At 42.7% G+C, this 23,744-nt stretch overlaps 1 protein-coding gene and 1 long non-coding RNA gene across 51 annotated transcripts in view; one reads left to right on the top strand and one right to left on the bottom strand.

Annotated features, from left to right (window-relative positions):
• Positions 1 to 23,744, top strand: part of PPP6R3 (protein phosphatase 6 regulatory subunit 3) — a 158,365-nt gene that overhangs the window by 126,127 nt on the left and 8,494 nt on the right. For 26 of the 50 annotated variants that reach the window (XM_077961895.1, XM_077961913.1, XM_077961912.1 and 23 more), the window contains 7 exons: positions 4,688 to 4,785; positions 7,158 to 7,212; positions 8,075 to 8,205; positions 13,396 to 13,517; positions 17,763 to 17,916; positions 19,281 to 19,387; positions 20,758 to 20,908. In XM_077961895.1, the coding sequence (XP_077818021.1) occupies positions 4,688 to 4,785; positions 7,158 to 7,212; positions 8,075 to 8,205; positions 13,396 to 13,517; positions 17,763 to 17,916; positions 19,281 to 19,387; positions 20,758 to 20,908 (818 nt within the window). Of the gene's footprint in view, positions 1 to 4,687; positions 4,786 to 7,157; positions 7,213 to 8,074; positions 8,206 to 13,395; positions 13,518 to 17,762; positions 17,917 to 19,280; positions 19,388 to 20,757; positions 20,919 to 23,744 lie in introns of all 50 variants that reach the window. The other 24 variants (XM_077961911.1, XM_028833121.2, XM_077961919.1 and 21 more) reach the window with 3 other exon arrangements.
• LOC144334071 (uncharacterized) lies at positions 1,383 to 11,334 on the bottom strand. Its single transcript, XR_013403474.1, has 3 exons — positions 11,266 to 11,334; positions 4,298 to 5,027; positions 1,383 to 1,944 (listed from the first exon to the last, which is right to left on the bottom strand). It is a non-coding gene; the product is annotated as an uncharacterized LOC144334071 (long non-coding RNA).

The raw sequence follows: 23,744 nt of genomic DNA, 5'->3' as shown, positions 1-23,744 counted from the left end.
AAAGCATTTAAAATAGGAAGTGCTGGGTACATGAAAGATAGATTTATATTGATTATGTTTCAAGGGATTGTTCCACCTGATAACAGTGATGAGTCAAGTACATTTTCAGAAAATTTGAATGAACTGAATAGTTAAGGCATCTCACACATGCTTGTTACGCAGACCTTTACAGTAGTTGAGTTGTTGCTTAAAGATTTGTGTAGTAGAGATCTGCCGGTAAAAATAATAGAAATAAGACGTTTAAAATGTAAGTAAAAGTAAACTGTCACCATTACCCCTGATGTAAGTTCTATTATAGTTACATCTAAAGTAAATTTTTAGTTGAAGTAATTCATTGCAACTCCTCTCTGCCTGTCCCTGAATTTTTCATCTCCCTTTATCACCTACTTATAATCTTTGTGGGGGAAAGCCTCAATATAAATAATAAATGTACTCATTTATCATCCATTGTTAGTTCTTGGAGAAGTGACAAATGATTTTACTTCTCTACTAGGTGTGGGAGTTAAAAACAGAAGCCCTTTTGCAGGCTATCAGCTTTTCATATGGAGAAGTTGTCCTTAGCCAGGACCAGAATGCCTTGGCTTACATGTTGCTTTGGTGCAGCGATAGAATTGACGGGGACACCTTCCCACCCAGCACGGAATGTTGTTGCTTGGCTTCTTTTTTTTAGTCTCTAAGCTTCGTCTTAGATGAAGCTTCATGCCTATGCTGGCCCTGTCTTTTGACTTCCAAGTCTTACACCTGTCATACTCCAGTATTGGTTGAGCTAAAGCAATTGTTTGATTTTAATACTAAGGCAGTTTAGCATTCATCTTTCCCAGATAGGTCTGAAGTGTAGCATTTCAGCATTTGGCTGGCTTCTCTGTTGATTCTTGACACTTCTGCCCTTTGACAGCGGATTTCCAGAGGTTAGGGTCAGGAAGTAGCCAGTCCATAGGGGGCACTGTTGAGCAACAGTGCCTTCTCAAAGAGTGCAGCTCTCATTGCTTCCTGCCTTGGCTTGCTATTAGGCTGCATGGGCCATGGCGGTGGCCTACCATGGCTCATTGTGAGCCCTCGTGCCTACAAGCATCCCTTTTCCCAGAGCGCTCTGGGATTGTCCCAGGAAGCACCTTGACAATGGGCTCTCCCTCCACTGAAGCACCTGTAGAGTACTGAAATAGTCCACCCAGTTGGCCGTGAACCTGAGTGCTATACATTGGTCCACCCCTAGAATGAAGCTTGATGATATCAAATGTATATTATCAAGGTAATTTTGTACCTGTTGAAATAGGTACAAAGAAAAAGAACACCTTACTAGTAATAATAATAAACTTGGAACTTTGGGCTGTCAATTTAGTCTAGATTTGGTTAAATTTAGGCATTTGGAAAGTGGATTCCTTTATTTCTCGTGATATCTGGTACCAGGGTCATACCTATTCTGGGGAGAGTTTCCTTACATTATTTTGTTTGTTTGACCGACAGCTCATGTGCATACGAAGCAATTTCATTCACAAAACTAACTTACAACAGCCCTTGCCAAGCTCTTAGTCTTGCGAAATTTACCCACTTCATATGAACCTTTCAGAGTGGAAGAATAATTACTCTTCTCTGATTGACAAGCTTCCAGTACATTTTTCTTTGCATGTTTAAACCAATCTGTATCATTTTGAAAATAAATGTGCTCCAAAGCACTTCTTAAAATTTTGAGAATGCAAAAAAGTCTTGGTTAGTTTATTAGAGTTTCGTCATAGTCTCCATTAAGATCGGAATATTAGTTTGTAGACTTGAACTTCAAGTTCTTGTTCACGTTTGAGGTTGGGCATCGTGTTGATAAAGTCTCCAAATGTAGAGAGCTCAGGGCAGATCATTTAACCAGGTAACCCAGCCATGTCACCAGTGGGGAGTGCCTCCAGGCGTTTGTGCCCTGCCCATTTGTTTCTCCCTTTAGCCTCGTCTGGTCTCCTCAAGTCTAGTGTTTGACTCCCCACCTCCCTGATTCTGCCTTATAGAAGTTTGGAGGGTGAGGCCCCCATGGAATGTCTGGAGAATTCAGACTGACTGCCGCATATGGGCTCTGAAGCACTGATCTCCTCATTTCCCTCTACCTCACATCACATACGGGCGTGCTGGTCGGCAGTCAGGCCTCATTTAGTTGACCAGTAGTTTCTGTTGCCTGGGTGGCATTACTGTTAAGAGATTTGCTTAATAAAGTGGTTGGCTCACTTCTCAGTGACTTGAACAGTTTCTGACTTTGGCCAGGATGACAGTACTAGGAAAGTGTGCTTTTTAAAAGTAATTATACAGCCATGTTGTGCTTTCCAGATACAAGTTTCTCAGAGTTCAAAGCACTTTTTATATACCTTTAAATATAATACAGTAACAGTCTTCACTTACGTATATTTGTAAGCTGTGGTAGCTTTATTAGTAAAAATGAGATTTGATATGTGAAGTTCTTTGCTAGAAGCTGTAATAGACTTAGAACTAATGAGGATTACATTTGATCATTTTTCTTTTTTCTGTGCATTATTGCATGGAAGTTACTAGTGTCTGTGTCAGTTGCTATGTATCTCTCCAGATGGATTAATAGATAAATACATATTTGTATGTGTATTCTGTATGTACATGTATGTATGTATACATTTGTATTTAGTATTTGTTTTCTATTTTTGAATCATTTAAAATATAACAACATTTTGGGGAGTATTGCTTCCCCTTTACACCCAGGAGAATCACATTAGGATCACTGGAGGTATAAAAATTTTGAGAGAGTTAGCTGCGATGGCTTGCACCTGGAGTCTGGCTACTCTGGAGGCTGAGGTAGGAGGATTGCTAGGTGGTAGGAGTCTAGGAGTTTGAGTCCAGCCTGGGCAACGTAGCAGACCCTGTCTCTTAAAAAAAATTTTTTTTTTTGAGAGGAAAAATAAAACAATTGGGAGGGACCTTTTCCCTTGCATGACCAAATTTCTGATCTGTAGATAAACTCAGAGCATGGTTCATGCTGCTTATTCAACAGAATCACTTCATGGTTCTTTACCAGATCTTTGAAGTACTGAGCATCTGTTTTGCCTCATAAAAGATAAAGCTGCAATTCAGAGGACCTGATTTCTTTTTGATGTAATTAATATTAATGCTGGCTGTCATATTGTCCATTCATAGGCCCAGAACTCAGCCCAGCAGCCCAGGACTTGTCCCTACCCTTCTGCTTTCAGCCAGACCCCCATGCTCAGCCTTGGTTTGCACTCCATGCCTTACCAAGTGGCCATTCCACAGCCAGTCGCTCGCTGCCCCCTGCTCCCTGCCCCTCTGTGCTCATCTAATATCACCTCTGGGGGCAGGAAAGGGGACAGCACGGAAGTGGGAGTGAGCAGAGGGCCAGTGGGTGTGCCGTTGTCTTGCATGAGCAACAAGGGAGGTTTTGGGTTCTCTCTGTCTAGTCAAACTAGACATACAGAGCTTTTTTTCAGACCTAAGCAGTATAGCTACCTTCCAAAGCCTAATATAAGGTTTATTTTTAAAGTATCTACAATAATTATCCATGCCATAATTCCCTGCCACCAGAATAAGTAGTCAGGAATTAATGGTAGAGGCATTTCTGCAGTGTACATCTGCAAAGTGGAATCTGTAGGCTCTGCCCATCTGTGGAACCAAGGAGAAGGTGGTTTAATTGAGTTACAGCTGCCTCCTTCCCAGCAAGTGCCAGTGGGAGTGATGCCTTCAGTTGAGCCAACAGCCGCCTCTCTGCCCTCCATGGGCTCACCCGTAGAAAACGGCAGTCTCATCTGTATGCAGCTCTAGTCACCGTATTTATTGTTTGGGTTAGAATGAGGAGGTGGCACTAGTTCGTCTTCATATGTTCTTTACTCCTGATTAATACGTAAGAACATACTTGCTGATTTCACTTGCTTCTTTGGGCCTGCTTGTTTTAAATTAGAATATCAGCATTTTCCTGGGGTCCTTTATAACACCGCCCCCCCCTCCATTTTTCAACTAAAAACCCAAGCAAGTCTGGTACTCTCTAGATTTGACGTAAGGAAACAGAACTGGCTCCTCTGTGGGTCTTCTAGTGTTAGAGACTTTTCAGAGTGATTTTGGATAAGTAGTCAAACATTTACCCTCTTCTTAAGGTAGGTAGGATAGAAATTATTTTCGTTTTATATTCTTCCCAGCCTCTGAGACTTAATTTTTTTAAAAAGAAATGAAATATCCCTGAACACTTTGTTTCTAGGATTATGCTTGTGTTGATCAGTTGGTTTTCCTCTGGTTTGCTGTAGTAGACTGGGGTGGAGGAGGTGGCAAGGAGGGAGGGGGTGGTCACCACTTGTTGGATCTTAGGATAAAGTTGGTTGTGTCCAGAGGTGACTGATACACCTTATAATTTCAGACTGTTCCATGTAATGTGATCACTTCAAGCTAGGCTTAATCCAAACCTCTCTCTAAAGATAATTCACAGTAGAGGACAGAGTGGTCACATAATGTTTCTTACAGTGACATGTGCATTAGAATGATTTGTAGACCAAATTTCAAACGTTTCCTTTTTTGGCAAATTGTGTCTGAAATTATTTGATTTTTCTTTTAGAAAAACACACCAACTTTTAAAGCCCTATGGCTATGTAAATAAGATGATTTCTGGAACACAAATGGGCAAATAGTATGTAGAATATCATTAGAATCATTATATCACTGTCACTGGTCCTGGGGTTGCCAGGCCTTTTCTGATTATCAGATGCAACAAATGACGTCCAATTTTATTGACCAGTTCGGCTTCAACGATGAGAAGTTTGCAGATCAAGATGACATTGGCAAGTGAGTATATTTTTCTGTTTTCACTCTTGCTCTTGCACAACCTTGATCTTGGCAGATGTATATGTGATTCTGCGGGATTATTAGTCTTGAGCATTCATTCGTGAGTGGGAGGAACCTGCTGTCTCCACAGTGTTCCTCTAGTTCTAGCAGATTGACCCTGAGACTGGATAATTAGGACTTGAAATAACACTCCAGTGGCCTTGTGCGGTGGCTCACACCTGTAATCCCAGCACTTTGGGAGGCTGATGCAGGCGGATCACTTGAGGTCAGGAGTTCAAGACCAGCCTGGCCAACATGGCAAAACCCCATCTTTACCAAAAATATAAAAAATTAGCCAGTTATGGTGGCGGGCACCTGTAGTCCCAGCTACTCGGTAAGCTGAGGCAGGAGAATCACTTGAACCCAGGAGGCAGAGGTTGTAGTAAGCTGAGATGTTGTGCCATTGCGTTCCAGCCTGGGCGACAGAGCCAAACAAACAAACAAACAAAAAAAAACAATATCCCTGCAAAGAAAGCAGCATTCACCTGTAGGGTTTCTCCTCTTTCTCAGAAGCCTGTTTTTATTAGATTACACTTTTAGGAATTCAAGTCACCGTTCTTAATTTTAGCTTTTAATGTTAAATGGTATTATCTAAAGTCCTTAATCCTGGCCAGGCGCAGTGGCTCACACCTGTAATCCCAGCACTTTGGGAGGCCGAGGCAGGCAGATCACTTGAGGTCAGGAGTTCAAGACCAGCCCAGCCAATGTGGCAAAACCCCGTCTCTACTAAAAATACAAAAAGAATAGCCAGACTGGGTGTGTGTGCCTGTAGTCCAAGCTTCTGAGGAGGCTGAGGTGGGAGAATCACTTGAACTTGGGAGGCAGAGGTTGAACTGAGCCAGGATTGCACCACTGCACTCCACTCTGGGCAACACAGGAAGACACTGTCTCAATAATAACAATAACCATAATAATAAAGTTATTAATCCCTGTGTTTTTAACTGGGGCATCACGTTGCAGTAGATGACCAGGTTGGCAGGAACAGCTCTGCCCTGTGTGTATTCTCTTCTCTAGGTGACTCATCATCATAAGGTAGATTTGGGTGTTTTCAAGAGCCAGACACTCTAACCACTCATTCTGCAGTCAGGGTAAGAAGCAGAGAAATGAGAATTATTGATACTGTACAGAATTAACAAGTAGAAAATGTGTAGGTGGTTAACAGAAATGAAAACAGGTGGTCTAGCATCTGACATTGGGATGGAAGATTTATAAACAAAATATTTTGAGATAGATATTATAGCTTATTGACACAGTTTAAGAAAAAATAGGAAGGCAGCTGGTATTTGAATATTGGATGATGACTGTCACAGGAGACACGATTATGCCATAGACACCCAGTATCTGCTGTGGTCTTTGGAAGCAGTAAATCCTCAATAATTTTTTGAACCACAGCCAGTGGAGGCTGTTGTTTGTCACAAATTGCAGTTTGCAGTATGTGAGAAGCCAAAATATTTTTACAGCACACTCTTAATTGTGCTATAAACATGCCGTATGGGCACAGTGGAATGGAGGTGCCCCTGTAAACAGCAGCAGTTGAAGGCTGTTACCTGCCTTGAGAATTGGTTCATTTTAACCAAAAAAGAGCAAGAACACAAGATGTTCTGTCCATACCCCAGGAACATTCTACTGAGGCCAGGATCCACCGCCTTCACACCATACGCTGCAGGTCCCTGTTTGGTGTCTTGATGTTCACGTGCCTGGACTCTTGCTTCATCTTCCTAGTTAGGATCTATAATCTCTTTACAGTCTGTATTGCATGCTTGGACTAGTGATTTAGTAGAACAGATCTTTTAAGAATCATAAGATAGCCCCTCCTCCTCAAACTTACGTTTAATAAGCAATGAATTCTTTTACTCCCTGCTTGCTTTTCTAGATGATACCTTGTTATAGCATAAGATTTCATGGGTGTCTATATTTTGTGTATGAGTTTGACTATCCCTGGAGAAAACTCAGTGTCTGACAGCTTTTGTATACTTCATGTTTTGACTTGGTTCTTTGCAAATAACCTTTTTCTTGGTTATATTAGTATGGCCCATGGAGCCATGGTTGTTACCATAGATGTTAAAAATCTTTTATAGGAAGGATTTGAGGGTGTCCCAAAGGCTTTATGTCTCAGAAGGCTTCCATTGCAGCCCTCCTATCCTACATAAATTCATTAATACCAAGGGAGCTGGCATCATTTAATATAAGAAGGCTGTTTCTGTTTGTTTTTTATTTAGAGAGATTTTGATAATAGTGTAAATATTTTAAATTTGGAAACTTTCATAAATACGGTTTCTGTGAGCCGATAGTAATTAATGCTTCCTACACTTCTATTTTTTTTTTTTTCACAGTGTTTCTTTTGATCGAGTATCAGACATCAACTTTACTCTCAATACAAATGAAAGTGTAAGTATAAACCCTCTGTTGTGAGTGGTGTGGTGCATGAGAGGTTAAAAATTGGGTTAGTCTGTGTGTGGATGCCACATGCTGGGACCCCTGTACTCTAGAGCCCTAATCCTAAATTGGTGTTACATACTTCACTCTGTCCCACGACCTGCCTGGCACCTGTGGGTGTGTGATTTTTGCAGCCCTAGTTTATGACTTGATGCAGCTAATAAAACCAGGGTCACTTGTGACTGCAGCATAGACAGTTGACTTCAAAGAGAAGGCTGCAGTTTGACGCCAACTCACTGCCTTTGACTCCTTTGTATTGCCAGGAGAGAAATGTGGACTGGGTCAGGGCAAGCCCCTCATTACTAGGCATTTCTGTGGAAGCACCGAGACAGTCATGTCATCTGAATGGGGACAGTTTATTGATTTTATGTTGACTAGCATGAGAGACCACTGGCTTATTTGCTGATGGAGTAAGGTAGGAACTGCTGATTTGAGCCATTGAAGGTCATCACTGCTCAGCTGGACTAGTAAAAGCAAACAAGTATGATTGCTTTTCCTTGCTAGGACAGACCTGGGACCGCATCTCCAGGACAGGGGAGGCTCCTGGGATTACAATGATGCTTTGACGAGATGAAAGAGGATATGGTTTATGCTTCTTTTTGCTAGTCTTTTTAGGGAAACCCAGTCTTTTTTAGGGGAATTCTTGCTGTGGACACAGAAACTAACGTTAGGTGTTTATATTTTATTTTGGTATATGTGACAGGCACCATTTTGTAAAGCAGTGAAAAAATGCAGTTTACATTGGTAATGCTTAAGAGAAGATAACTTGATTTTAAATTTGTTTTGTTGGTTTTTTTCTCTCATTTTTATTTAGGGAAATATTGCCTTGTTTGAAGCATGTTGTAAGGAAAGAATACAACAGTTTGATGATGGTGGCTCTGATGAGGAAGATATATGGGAGGAAAAGCACATTGCATTCACACCAGAATCCCAAAGACGATCCAGGTGAAAGATAGTTGGTTATAGTTGTAATTATAGCCAACCTATAAAGAAAATGATTATCATGAGATGTACATTGTGTAATCACCAAACGTACATGTTTACCCCAGAAACCAGTGTTTTTTTGTCAAGGCCAGAAATGCGCTTGGTGGGAGTTGGTGCTTCCAGTGTGACAGTGATCGGCTTGAAAGTACTGCAGGTGTTTAGACACAGTTCATGAGATGCTGTGACCCAGCGTCTTCCGAAGGGGAAATGTGTCAGACAACCATGGTCACGTAGTGCCTTTTACTAAATAAATGTTCCCTCACCAGTAATTACAACACCAGTTATGTGGTGTTTCTTGTAAAAGATGGAAAACTTCCCAAAGGAAGGGGAAATTGTTTTTAAAAGTTAATCTATTTGGGGAAGATAGGGTCATGTCAGTTGATACATCTGGGTCAGTCCCGTCCTTTTTTTAATCACCCTTATCACAGGAACCTAAATAAATGTTGCTTCTGTACACAGACAGATCTTGTTATATGAGTATTCATTATCAGAATCTTCATATTTAAGAGAGAGGAGTATTTGATCAGTGGCTGAACTTTCAATTTTATTTCATTTATTGTTACTCATTTTATTCATTTACTTAAAATAAGTAATGTTTTCACATGGCCTAAAATTCAAAGGGAATCAAAGAGTATGCATTGAAAAGTAAAACTGCCTCATCCCTTCTCCCAGCCATCCAGTCCTCTTGCCGGGGAGTCCTTCAGCATCACCTCTCGCTGCCAGTTACGTTGCCTCTTGTAGGAATGCTTGTTGCCACAGGTTATAGCAGACTCAGCAGTGGCTTGAGCAAGTGAAGCTGTGTTTGTCTCAGCAGTCCAGACTTGATAAGGGAGTTGAATAAGGCTGTTAGACCAGGCATCTTTTATTTATTCCTGCTCTCGTCTTGTTGATGTATCTCCTATGATCACAAGATAGCTGCTATAGCTCCAGAGCCAGACAGCAAAAGAAAAATACCTTCATGGCATTTTTGTTTGTTCGTTTGGATAAAGTCCCACTCAGACTTGTTTGGCATCATTTACTGAGATTTTGGTTCTTAGGTTCAGTGGATTCACCAATGGATTCCTTGCCCACAGCATGACTAATATGTGTGAGGACAGTAATACAGTATGGCCTCACAGAGCACCATGTGTGGAAGGCACAGAGAATTTAGTGTGTCGGGGAAGACAGTGTCCTGGGGGAGATGGCACCTGATACCCAGAGGGAACACTGATGACAGAAGGCAGCTTTTATTATTTAACAACTCTGTTGAGGCATACTTGACATAAACTGCATTTATTTCAGTTGTACAATGTGGAAATTTCAACATGTGTATACATCCATGAAACCAACATCATGAACTTAACCATCACCCCAAAAAGTCTTCTCATGATCTTTTGTATACCTTCCTCCTTCCTGTCCCCCACAACCATCTGTTTTTTGTTCCATTAGTTTGCTTTTTCTAGAGTTTTATATAAATGAAATCAATACATTATACTTTTTTTGTCTAGCTTCTTTCACTCAACATAATTAATATGAGAGCTATCCATGTTGTCTAATGTTTTAGTCCATTTCTATTTTTGGGGGGGCGGGGGCTGGGTAATATTCCATTAAGAGGATACACTACAATGTGTTTATTCATTTTCCTATTGATGGATGTTTTGGTTGTTTTTGGTTTGAGGCGTATAATGTCACTTGAAGATAGATAGTGATGTTAGTATATGTGCTGCCGAAGCGAGCACGATAGATAGTGATGTTAAAGGTGCATACTGTAAATCCTAAAGTAGTCACTAAAATAACAAAGAGTTATTGTTAATAAGCCAACAAAGGAGATAAAATCAAATCATAAAATACAAAAGAAAACAGAAAAAGAACAAAGGGCAGCCTGGACAAACAAAACTACTGAGCAGCAGGATGATAGAGTTAGTCCTAAAAAACCATGTGAAACAAACGATGCAGACACCCTCATTTAAAAGACAGAGATTGGCTGGGCACAGTGGCTCACACCTAGAATCCCAGCACTTTGGGCGGCCGAGGCAGGTGGCCTGCTTGAGCCCAGGAGTTTGAGACCAGTGTAGGCAACATGGCAAAACCCTGTCTCTACAAAAAATACAAAAATTAGCTGGGCATGGTGGCATGTGCCTGCTGTGAGGTGAAGCAGGAGGATTACTGGGAAGTCGAGGCTATAGTGAGCCAAGATAAAAAACAAAAAAAGATGGTTAGATTGGATAAAAAATGAGGCCTAATTAATGCTGCCTATGGGAAATGATTTAAATACAAAGAAACAAGTACTATATAAAAACACAAAAAAGAAAAAGATATGTCAACACTAAGAAAAGCCAGGTCTGTATTAATCTCAAAATAGATTTCAAAGGGAAGGGATAAAGAAAGTGATAGATATAATGATAAACGGATCCATTCATTCTAAGAGGACATCGCAATTTTAAATGTCTACACAAGCTAATGACAGAGCTTCAGGATACACAGAGGAAAAACTGGTAGAGCTGTAAAGAGAAGTAGAGCAGTCCACAATGATAGCCAATATTTTAACACCCCTCTCTCAGTAACTGATAAAATGGTAGGTACAAATCAGTAAGGCTGTGGAGCACTTGAACACCACCATCAACTAACTTGTCCTCCTTGCCTGTTTATAAAGAATCCTGCCCAACAACCACAGAATGTACATTCAAGTGTGTGAAATATTTACCAAGATAGACCATAAAGCAAGTCTCAGATTTCAAAGGGTTCAAGTCATTTTCTGACCAAAATGGAATGAAATTAGTAATCAGTAACATAAAGACTTTTGGTAAATCCCCCAGCATTTTTTTTTTTTTTTTTTGAGACGGGGTCTCGCTCTGTCACCCAGGCTGGAGTGCAGTGGTGTGATCTTGGCACGCTGCAACCTCCACCTCCCGGGTTCCAGTGATTCTCCTGCCTCAGCCTCCCAAGTAGCTGGGATTACAGGCGCCCACCACCAGACCTGGCTAATTTTTGTATTTTTAGTAGAGACAGGGTTTTACCACGTTGGCCAGACTGGTCTCAAACTCCTGACCTCAGGTGATCCGGCTGGGCGACAGAGCAAGACTCTGTCTGGGAAAAAAAAAAAAAAAAAGATGCTGGAATCTACAGAAAGACTACTAGAACAATTAAAATGACTGTAGCAAAGCTGCATGATACAAGAGCAATATAATTTTCCATCTTCATACTGCAACGAACAGTTGAAATTGATAAAACAAGCCAAGCATAGTGGTGCATGTCAGTAGTCCCAGCTGCTCGGGAGGCTGAGGCAGGAGGATCCCTTGAACCCAGGAGTTTGAGACTGCAGCACGCTATGATCACACCTGTAAATAGTCACTGCATTCTAGCCTGAGCAATATAGACACCCATCTCTTAAAAAAGGGAGAGAGAGAGATAGAGAAAGAAACTACTAAATGATACTATTCATAGTAGCACCAACACTATTAACTGTATTAAACATTACTGGGCAGGTGGCTCCTGCCTACAATCCCAGCACTTTTGGAGGCCAAGGCAGGAGGATCTCTTGAGCCCAGGAGTTCGAGACCAGCTCAAGGAACATAGGGAGACCCTATCTCTATTTTTTTAAAAAGGGAAAAAATTTAAATATGTAGGGACAGATCTGACAAAGGATGTCCAAGACTTGTATGCTGAAAAGCCTAAAGCATAGCTCTGAGATAAAGACAACTTGGTAAATGTTTATAAGTAGGAAGACACAATATTGTAATACTAAGCTGCCAGCTCTCCCCAGGTTGAATCTATAGATTCAACACAAACAAAATCCTTCCAGCCTTTTTTGTAGCTATTAACAAGCTGCTTCTTAAATTCATATGGAAATGAAAAGGATCTAGAATAGCCAAAACGACTCTTATAGAGAACAACAAAATTGGAGGAGAAACACTACCTTATTTTAAAATTCAATAGTTAAAACAGTATGGTATGGGCAAGAAGGTAGGGCATAGATCAGTGGAACAGAATAGAGAGCCCATAAATACAGGCTTATACATATGTGGACAACTGACTCTTGATAGAGGCGAAAGGCGATTCAGTGGAGAAAGGATAGTCTTTTCAACAAATGGTGTGGAACAATCAGGCATCCATATTAAAAAAAGTGAACTGATCCATACCTCTTACTATAATACATTAACTCAGAATGGATCTTAGACCCAAATGTGAAACATTAAACTATAAAACTTCTACAAGAAAACTTAGAAAATCATTGTGACCTTGAGTTAGGCAAAGATTTCTTAGATGTATCACCAAAAGCACAATACATAAAAATAATTTTTTTTTTTTTTGAGACGGAGTTTTGCTCTTATTGTCCAGGCTGGAGTGCAGTGGCATAATCTCAGCTTACTGCAACCTCTGCCTCCCGGGTTCAAGTGATTCTCTTGCCTCAGCCTCTGGAGTAGCTGGGATTACAGGTACCCGCCACCACACCCGGCTAATTTTTGTATTTTTAGTAGAGATGGGGTTTCGCCATGTTGGCCAGGCTAATCTCGAACTCCTGACCTCAGGTGGTCTGCCCGCCTCAGCTTCCCAAAGTGCTGAGATTACAGGCCTGAGCCACCGCGCCCATCCATAAAAGAATAATTTTAGTAAGCTGAACGTCATCAAAATTTAACATTTTCACTCTTCAAATGACACTTATAATAGAATGAAACGATAAACCACACACTGGGAGAAAACATTTGCAAATGACACGTTAGGTAAAAGACTTGTGTGTAGAGTTAAGAAATCTCTTTACTCAAGAAAAAGACAATCCAGTTTTTAAAAAGCACAAAAGTGTGAAAAGACAAGAAGATATAGGATGGCAAATAAGCATTTAAAAAGATGCTCAACCTCGTTGGTCATTAGGAAAGTACAAATGAACACCACAGTGAAATGGACATCTCCACCCCTGCGAGAAGGTGGTTCTTAGATTGTGGCCTCCACTTTAAGCAGAGCCCACGTGCTCCTGCGGTGGAGGCTTAGTGTGAGGTTGGGCAGCACGTACACAAAGCTGAGTCTTCCCGGGCATCCTGACCACGTGGTGCTCAGGCAGATGTGATCCTGCTGAAGCACCACAGGATCTTTTGTTGCTAGGTGACTTAGAATTTTCTGGATTTAGCTGGTGGCTGATAAGCAACGTTAAATACTTTGGTCTTTTTTTTTTCTTAGCTCGGGGAGTACAGACAGTGAGGAAAGTACAGACTCTGAAGAAGAAGATGGAGCAAAGCAAGACTTGTTTGAATCCAGCAGTGCTAACATGGAGGATAAAATGGAGGTGGATCTGAGTGAACGTAAGTGGTTTCATTCTTCACATCAGCTGCCCTGTCTTGGAATTAGGTACTGTGAACATTGGCAAAGGAGCAGTTCATAGCATCTGAGATGATTTCTGAAGGAGTGGTTGGGTTGAAGCGTGTTGTCAAGTGAATTCCTCTTGGAGGTTTTAAGTTTCAGAGACAGCTTCAGGGAAGGAGCACAGCATGCATTTGTGGCTAAGGTACCTCCTCTTCCTGGTAGGCAGTGAACGTCAGCTGTGTGGGTCTGGCTGGAGGACAGAGCCCGCTGCTAGGTCAGCCTCCTGGCTGTGTTGTCCGTGTGCTCTTGCAGAAGGAAAAGACCCTGCGTTGGTGGGAAGAGGAGGACGTGGTTGTGTTGTGTGGGTTCGTGAGTGGAATCAGCCAGGGGACGCAGCCTTAGCTTAACCAGCATTTCAGTGCATTCTTCGTAGTTGATTTCAGAAGCTCACAGCCTTGAAACTTGTCCAGCTGAGTGCTTGCTTATGCCCTGCTCCTTGCTAGGAAGACTTGAGTTAGCTGGCCTTTTAAAAATACTTTAAAAACTTCTAAAGGTTTGTGAAACAAACGTTCACATGAAGGAGCCTTATGGGCCGATAGCGAGGCTTGCCCCAAGCCTGGGCAGTCTCTGATTGCCCTGCAAGGCCTTTTTTGTGTTCAGTCCGAGAGGCTGAAGCCCAGCTAGGGTGGACCTTGTGGTGACTTCAGGGCTAGATGGGACCATATCAGTCATCCAGCAAACTGCCACATATTGCAGATTAGGAAACTGGGGATGGGAGAAGAGAGAGCTTCTTTCTGCTGCCCCTTTTCCAGCCCACCCTCAGGAGGAGGAAGTGGACTTTTCTCCTTTTTTTGGTCTGTTTATAACCCGAAGATAAAAGCCTTTGGTTACTTGAGGGTGTGATTGAAGCAGCTTGCTTCTCTTTACCCTCTGTGTGCACGTCTCTGAGTTTGTGGGAGTGAGGGATAAAATTCAATTTCAGTCAACATGCCTTTGTCAAGTTCCTACTGTATGCCAGGTGCTAGGCCTGTAACTGCGAATGGGCCACAGACTCTGCCTCCAGGGGCTTAGGGTCGGCTGGGGAAGCAGATGGGCAGCGCAGGGGAATGGGGACAGGGTGCTAGAAGAGGGGAGCCTTCCATTAGGCATCTTCGTAGAGGCAGGTGGGTGTGAGGCCGAAGGACTCGTAGGGATTTGTCCTTGTGAGAGAGAAAACAACTAATCGGAATGCCCAGAACGTGCTGTTTCACATGGCTCGGGGATGAGGTGGCAGGAGCTAAGGCCAGAGGCCAGATCAAGAGTTGTATTCTGAAGGTTGTAGGGAGCCCCTGAGGATTTGACTAAGAAGATCATTATTGGATCTGTTTCAAGACACTCACGGCAACAGTAAAAAAATGGACAAGAAAGCGCATAGTAGAGACAGGAGAACCATGAAGACATTGGATTGTTGTTACACATGAGAAATAACGAGAACTGCGAGATGGGCTCCAGGCAGCAGGGAGGTGTGAGGAGGAGACAGGGTAGATGCCCTGATCTGTTGGCTCTGGCATCTGTAGGGTGTTTTGTTGTTGTTGTTGTTGTTGTTGTTTAATGTACAGTTCAAGGCTGGGTGCAGTGGCTCAGGCCTGTAATCCCAGCGCTTTCTGGAGGCCAAGTTCGGCGGATCACTTAAGGCCAGGAATTTGAGACCACCCTGGCCAACAGGGTGAAACCCTGTCTCTACTAAAAATAAAAATTAAATTAAAAAAAAGTTGGATATGGTGGCAAACACCCATAGTCCCAGCTACTCGGGAGGCTGAAGCAGGAGAATCGCTTGAACTCAGGAGGTGGAGGTTGCAGTGAGCCAAGATCGTGCTGTGCACTCCAGCCTGGGCGACAGCAAGACACCGTCTGGGGGAAAAAAAAAAAAGTACAGTTCAGTAGTATAGTCACACTGTTGTGTAACAGATCTTTAAAACTTTTTCGTCTTGAACTAAAACTCTGTACCCATTAAACAATTCCTCATTTCTACTTCCCCAGTCCCTAGCAGCCTCCATTCTACTTTCTGTTTCTCTGGGGTTGTCTAGTCTAGGGCTCTCATATAAATGGAATCATACAGTATTTGTCTTTGTGACTGGTTTGTTTTATTTTGCATAATGTCTTCAGAGTTCATCCCTGCTGTGGTGTATACAGGATTTCCTTCTGTTTGAAGGCTGAATGACGTTCTGGAATATTTGGTTCTTTTAGCAGGCTGGGTATGGTTAAGTGACAGGGAGGTAAACAAACACGTGGCTGGATTGTGTGCCGCTGCTGCTGTGATTGTGGGCCTGGGTGTAGGAATAAGGAGGGAGGAAGTGAGCACCCTGGATGAGGTTCGAGTTTGCCTACCTCCTGGGGTTAAATTGGCCGGGAACCAGGCCTCCTGCTTCTCTGCTCCTTGGGAAAGACGGCTTTTGCATCTTCAGATCCCTGGAGGCACAAGTGGGTAGGGTTGGGGAAGATTCTCTCTCAGGGCTTCAGGGCTACAGGGCTGCCCCAGAGAGCCTCTGCCATTTCACCAGTCTCTGTGGCTTCTTTTGGAGGTTTTGTGGACGTTCAGAATGGTTTAAAATGTTAACATGGACTCTGAGGAGCTAATCTCCTCAAAGAGATTATCAAAGAGATAACAGAAAAGTCATTTGTACGTAATATAATTTAGTTGTAGAGTGGAACTCAGGTGGAATGGTTCCAGAGCTTTGCACACGGTGGGCAGGCACAAATATCTGTCAAGTTGACTTTTCGGAGGTTTCAGGTGAGATTTTCAAACGTTCAAGCATTTATTCCTTCTTAGTGTCAGTGGAGCCCTACGACACTCATACAGGTAAGTGGGCAAGAAGCATGGAGTGCACGCTAATTAAATACCTACTCTCTGCAGGCCTTCCTTTGATTTTTGCTAAGTGAATAGTCATTATGAAATCAAACAGATGAAGTCAAATACCTTGCTCAAAGTCACAGTCGAGCCTGTCTTTAAAATCAGAACATTTCTATTCTACACAGGTACTTCTTAGTCAGTTGTGTCTGGGATAAGCCCTTACATAACTTATACCAGGTTCCCTAGCATTCCTTCTTGCAACCTGGAGATTCCTAATTATGATAATATCCCTGATGGAATGCAGTGGTTCCCATATCCGGCTTGTTCCCAGCAAGGAATTGAGGATTCAGCACTCTGAAGGAAAAGCATGGTGTGCAGTTAGAGCAGATCCACAGAGACCTGACTTCATCAGAAGAGACACATGTCTGAGGAGGTGACATTTAAAGAGAGACCTGCAGATTAGACCCAAACTTGTCCATCAGGCAGCATAACACGAAGAGCCCCACAGACTGCAAGTGTGCCCAGGCAAGTCCTGCCGCTTCAGCGTGAGGCCGGACCTGGTTCTGTAGGACTTAGGAAGCCTAACTGCAACGCACTGCAGTGAGCCCGCAGAGTGCGCCAAGGGCGGCCAGACCTGGACTGGGAAGCAGTAAGGTTGTTTCTAGCTTATTGGAGTTGAATAACCAACATGTTCTTTTTTTTAGAAAAATAACCTTTTTACTTTTGAATAATTTAGATTTATAGAAACATTGCCAAGATAGTAAGTCCCCATATATCCTTCACTTAGCTTCCCCCAGTTTGAATATAGCCGTGGTACATTTGTCAAAACTAAGAAATTAACGTTAATCCCTCTTGGTGTACGTAGCTTTGAATCTCTGTGTAGTATTTCTTTTGGAACAGTTAGAAATGGGAGGTTTGAGGCCGGGCGTGGTGGCTCACGCCTATAATCCCAGCACTTTGGGAGGCCAAGGTGGGCGGATCACGAGGTCAGGAGATCAAGACCATCCCGGCTTACACAGTGAAACCCTGTCTCTACTAAAAATACAAAAAAATTAGCCGGACGTGGTAGCAGGCACCTATAGTCCCAGCTACTCAGGAGGCTGAGGCAGGAGAATGGTGTGAACCTGGGAGGTGGAGCTTGCGCTGAGCAGAGATTGCGCCACTGCACTCTAGCCTGGGCGATAGAAAGAGACTTGGTCTCAAAAAAAAAAAAAGAAATGGGAGGTTTGAGAATGTGGGGGCATTGTTAGAGTGCCCTCCAGGTGGCTGTGCCCTGCCCACCCCTGCCCTCATTGGTGAGAGTGTCTTTCTCCCACAGCTCCAGTCTCTTTTGCTAATGTGTTTTTGATAAATACCTTGTGGGACATGAAACAACTAAAGCGTTTTCCAAATAAAATTTCTCCCCTCTTTTTAGCACCCAACTGGTCAGCTAACTTTGATGTCCCAATGGAAACTACCCACGGTGCTCCACTGGACTCTGTGGGATCTGACGTCTGGAGCACAGAGGAGCCAATGCCAACGAAAGAGACAGGCTGGGCTTCTTTTTCAGAGTTCACGTCTTCCCTGAGGTGAGTGAACATATGCTGTCTCTACACCCTTCCAGGGCGACCTGGGAATGGTCAGGTGTTTGCTATTAATGTGTGTTCTTCACCTTGACTGACTTCCAGGTTGAATATACTGTCCTCAAAAAGATTAAACATCAGCATACTGACACAGCTCTGTGTTGTAAGAAACACAATCACCATCTTTCTTTCCTTTCCTCCTGATTAATTGGAAATGGGAGTAGTTCTTGAACAAAGTAGCTTGGGAGGATGCAGTCCCAGGAAATTAGCAGGATACAGCAGAAGATGCATCTCCATGGGCTTTTCTGGCTTCACAGAGCTGTCAGGGCAGAATTGAGAACAGGAATGAGGTGAAGCCAAGAAATCCTGACAGGCACAGCACTTCTGTGTGGGGTGTGGCAAGAAAATGCAAAGTGGATCTTGAATTCAGTAGATAATATGAACTTATAGTTCACTTGCAGCTAGTCCAGCGCTGTAAATTAAGGGCTCCCAATCGTTGGTAACTCAGAAGATAGGAAGAAAAACTGTTTTGGGCTGACAGTTACTGTCTTAGACAAACCAAAAAATAGGCTGAAACCCATGTTGCTTTGTAGTAACCGTAGTAATAGCATTAAGTTACTGCTCAGAGGTACAAGTGAGATTTGTGAAAAATGTCTCCAAAATAATGAGTTATTTCATCTACCCTGCTTTTCAGTACAGGACATACATTTCACCTCCTCCTTTTTTTGGTCTGTTTATAACCCGAGGATAAGAGCCTTTGGTTACTTGAGGGTGTGATTGAAGCAGCTTGCTTCTCTTTACCCTCTGTGTGCACCTCTCTGAGTTTGTGGGAGTGAGGATAAAAGAGGAAGTGTAATGATCTCCCTTGCCCCCACCCCTTACTGCTCAGGCGTTTGATGTTTTTTACTATGTTTCCACAATTCCAACAACAAATATCATTAAGAGGGCCAGTCTCTCCCAGGCAGTGTGGCTCAAAATAAGTAAAGATTTTTGTAAAACCAGTCAACGCAATAAATACAGTTGCCATTGTACGATGTATGTCTTTGCTGTTCAAGCTCTGGGAGACTCCTAGTGATTATGGTGGGATGAGAGGTTGGGACATGATGAGCCTGTCTAGAATGCTCTACAAAGTCCGTGTCTTACAGCCCTGCTGGCTTAACAGAACATTTCCCTGCCCATACTCATCTGCTCTTTCAAACAGCTACTGACACTTAGATCCATGTGTCGTTGGAGTTGGTAACCCAGTGACTCTCACACAGATGCTAATGTCTCCTAACAGAAACTTATTTGTAAAGGCTTATTGTGAATCATGGTGTAACTGAGGATCACTCCCTGCTGCTAATACCTGAATTGTCTCTCTTTTTTGAAAGCACAAAAGATTCTTTAAGGAGTAATTCTCCAGTGGAAATGGAAACCAGCACTGAACCTATGGACCCTCTGACTCCCAGTGTGGCTGCTCTGGCAGCGCAGCCAGAAGGTGCGTGCAGAGAGGCCTGGGCACACGGCAGGGTCACATGGCTGCTTTGCCAAACCAGACCTGACTCTCAGGCTCAGGGGCCAGTGGAGCCAAGGAAGTGAGATGGTAGGTCTGATGTCCACAGGGCAGCTGATGAAAGAAATTGTGCCTGCCCTTCTAGACGCACAGCATGCTGACTCTGGAAAGAGTAAGGGCTCTAAGTTACCAGGCATGCAGCATGCAGATTAGGAAACTGGGGTCTAGAGGGAAGAAGGCCTGAGCCCATAGTACCCAGGGTGAATAAAACTGGAATTAGACGTGTGCAACCAAGCCTGTGTGTAGTTGTTCCTTGGAATTTGCTCTGCTCGAACACGTGGGTGTATCTGGGTTTGTTTAGAGCTATGGGACTGTTTATTTTCACTTCACCACTGTAAGCAGATTGAATAGTCCTGGGAATCTCTAAAGTTCCAGTGGGTTTTCCTGTTACTCTACCTAGTCACATGTGTTCCTTGCACTGGCTCTGAACTGTTTTCACCTTGATGGACAGGGCTTTGGGAGGAGGGGGATGCTAGCAAAGGGAGTGTGATGGGAACTGAAAGGATGTGGAGGGCACGAATCTTGAGGTGGGCGCAAGGAGTGAGTTCTTAGAAAAAGAAATGAGGTGCAGGTAGAGGGTGTGAGAACCCTCCTTCCCTGGGGCCAGGGAAAGGAATAAAACCATTAACTAATGCCGGTTTCGTCATTCTCCTGGACATTTGATACAGATTCCCACATTTTATTCCTCAGTGGTTCTGTAAGTGGGTGCACTGATCCCCCTTTTCTGGATAAGGAAACTCAGGTTATAGACGAGGTTCCTCGTCCAAGTAGTCTACAGCTAGGAAGTGGTGATGTTGATGTTTGAATCCAGGAAGCCTCACCTCGGCCAGGCTTATCACCTATGTGGCTTCCTATTAGAGAACAAGGAAATGAGCCACCAGCAACACCACAAGAAAGTAATTTTTAAAACAAAGAAAAGCAAATAGAGCCCAACTGAGGAGAACAAGCGAGTAGAGGGTAGAATGTGTAACTGCCTGCTGTGCCCCAGACTGGGACAGTTAGGGGCACAAGTGTCTGCTGGGAGAAGCTGTGTATGGAGGTGGACGCTGAGCTGGGAGGGATGTAGGGGACTTGCTAGTCTCTAGTAAAGAAAACCCATGAAAACCCCTCTTTAGTGGGCACCTTTAAGAAGTCCATGCCCATCAAGAATGGCCCAGGCACAGCAGGCAGAAGCCATCCCCTCTTGTTTTCTTTGAGCAGTAGATGTCACGTTGGGTAGATGGGTTTGTACAGTGGTGGGGTGCCAGTTCCTTTTCGGACTTACTGTGTGTGACCATCAGCTGTGTTCTTTTCAGTGCCAGGCAGTGTGGCCATGGAAGCCAGCTCTGACGGAGAGGAGGATGCAGAAAGTACAGACAAGGTAACTGAGACAGTGATGAATGGCGGCATGAAGGAAACGCTCAGCCTCACTGTAGATGCCAAGACAGAGACTGCGGTCTTCAAAAGGTAACCAGGGGTGAGATCCTGCTGGCAGCTTCAGGTTACTGGGAGGATGGTGGGGCAGAAACCTCAAACATTACAATTTTTAATTTGATTCAAATGAATGTTCAGATACTAGCTTGATGTCTTTCTACTGTCTCCATTAAACACAATAAATCTTAATGAAAAGATGGCGAGTTTAGGCCCCAAGTGTCTTTTCCCCCATAAATGTGTTCAGAAGACTGTATTTTACATCTAGCAGTTTGATAGAACTATGAGAATTGATAAATCTTTAATCACAGTAGAAATCGGGTTGTGTAGCAACTACAGAGCATGGCCCATGAAAACTGGTTTCAGTAACATACAGATGATTATCTCTGGACATAATGTAGTCATGAAAATTCAGTAGCAAAATGATAGCTTTAAAAAAAAAGTGACACTTAGAAATTAGCCTCCCTTCTAAACTCAAAAAAAGGAATTGTAATGGAAATTAAAAACCTAAAACTGAGAGAATAATGGGGAAAATGTCTGTCAAAACTTCAGGACTGCAGCTAAGCCTGCGCTTAGAGCTTTAGTCCTCATCTTAGAGACCCTTCCAGTCATTACAAGAAGAAATGCCTCCCAGCTTTTTACGAAGTCACTACACAACAAGGAGCGAAAGAAGAAAACTGATTGTAGAGACTGATTTCATACATGAGTGTGGATTCTCTAAACTGCTAAGTTAAAAGCTTGCAAACCATATATAGCAATGTATTTTAAAGTCATGACCAAGGATATGTGCTCCAGTGTGACAATGTAAACACCAATGTGTACATGGTAAAAATTATTCAGAGTGATTCACAGACAGAATGAGAAAAGCATTTGATTACAAATTAAAGCTGTTCATGATTTTCTTTGCAGCCTAGGACTAGAAGGCAAGCAGGTGAAACTGATAAGTATCTCTAGAAAATCTAGAGTAGACTTGATTCTTCACAGTGAGGCATTAGAAGTATTCCCTTTAAAGACAAGAACCAGAAAGTGGGACCTACAGTTGCTATTTGTCTTCAGCACTGTGCTGGCGGCCTTAGCAAATGCAGCATACCAAATAAATAGATAAATGTCGTTGTTTATAGACTATGATTTATACATAAAAATTCCAATTGAATCTGTAGAAAAAGATTAATAGAAAAGTTTAGCAAGTTTACTGGAGATCTACAAAAATCACTTGCATCCTACAAATCACTACAAGATATTCCATATGTGCCTGTTTGTTTTTAATAAAAATGTAAAACCTTATCTATAACTAGGAATATGACCTTTATGGGAAAACAGTTTAAAACCTCATTGAATATATTGAAGACCTGAATATAAATATCAAGATTTACCATGTTTATCAATGTGAGGATATCTTTAGAATTTCTGAACAAGTTAGTCTGTGCAATTAATGAAATTGCCATCAAAATCCCAATAGAGATTTTCATGGAAATTGAGAAACTGATTGTAATAGTCATAAAGAAGACCAAAGAGAGCCACGAATAGCCAAAAACATTTTAAAGAAAAAAAGTGAGGGGCTTCACCATATTAGATATCAAGACTTAGTAAAGCTGGCTGAGTGTGGTGGCTTGCACCTGTAATCCCAGCACTTTAGGAGGATTAGGCAGGCAGATTGCTTGAGCCCAGGAATTCGAGACCAGCCTAGGCAACATGGCAAAACCCTGACTCTACAAAAAATACAAAAATTAGCTGAGTGTGGTGGTGTGTGCCTGTGGTCCCAGCTACTTGGGGCTGCTGAGGTCGAGGCTGCAGTGAGTCGTGTCCCACACTGCACTCCAGCCTGGGAGACAAAGTGAGACCCTGTCTCACACAAAAACAAAAACAAAACTTGGTAAAGCTACTGAGATGGTGTGGCTTTGGCAAAGAATTCTACAAAGAGACCCCCTCCACTACATGAGCTTGTTACATGTTAGAATGCCATTATAATTCAGTGAGGAAAGAGTGGACTAGTAAATAGTGATTATCCACAAAGTAGAAAAATAAAATTAGATGTTTTGTCTCAACATAAATATGAAAAGCATGAACTGTACAGCTTTTAGAAGACAACAAAACAGAATATCTTTACAGTTTGGGTGTAAGGCATTTTTTAACCATAAAAAGCCAAACTATAAAGGAAAATATTGGTAAGTTTGACTTTAATTTCTTTCTTTCTTTTTTTTTTTTTTTTTTTGAGACGGAGTCTTGCTGTGTCACCCAGGCTGGAGTGCAGTGGCCGGATCTCAGCTCACTGCAAGCTCCGCCTCCCGGGTTTACGCCAGTCTCCTGCCTCAGCCTCTCGAGTAGCTGGGACTACAGGCGCCCGCCACCTCGCCCGGCTAGTTTTTTTGTATTTTTTAGTAGAGACGGGGTTTCACCGTGTTAGCTGGGATGGTCTCTCGATCTCCTGACCTCGTGATCCGCCCGTCTCGGCCTCCCAAAGTGCTGGGATTACAGGCTTGAGCCACCGCGCCCGGCCAGTTTGACTTTAATTTCTAAAAACCCAGAAGACATAAAATGAAAAGACAAGCCACAACCAGTAAAGAACCAGTAGCCAGGATATGAGAAAGAACATAGTATCAATAAGAGATAGTCTAATTTTTTTAAATGAACAAAGGATTCAAACAAGCAGCTGTCTGTGGAGGAAAACAAGGAGCAAACCAAATCCGGAGTAAATGGGACCTGTCAGTTACAGTAGTAAGTGGATGCTGTTTCATGCTCACCAGTCTGCTAATTCCTGTCTTAAGTTGTTAGAGAAAATAGAAAAAGTACAAAACCTGCCTGGCTCATTTTATGAGGGCAGTGAAATCTGAATTCCAAAACCAGATGAAGATAATTACAGAAAATGATCAGT

Source organism: Macaca mulatta, chromosome 14, assembly GCF_049350105.2.
Source record: "Macaca mulatta isolate MMU2019108-1 chromosome 14, T2T-MMU8v2.0, whole genome shotgun sequence".
In the NCBI taxonomy this organism is placed as follows: Eukaryota; Metazoa; Chordata; class Mammalia; order Primates; family Cercopithecidae; genus Macaca; species Macaca mulatta.
Note: the sequence above shows the minus strand (reverse complement) of the source record. Positions and strands in the feature narration are given on the sequence as shown.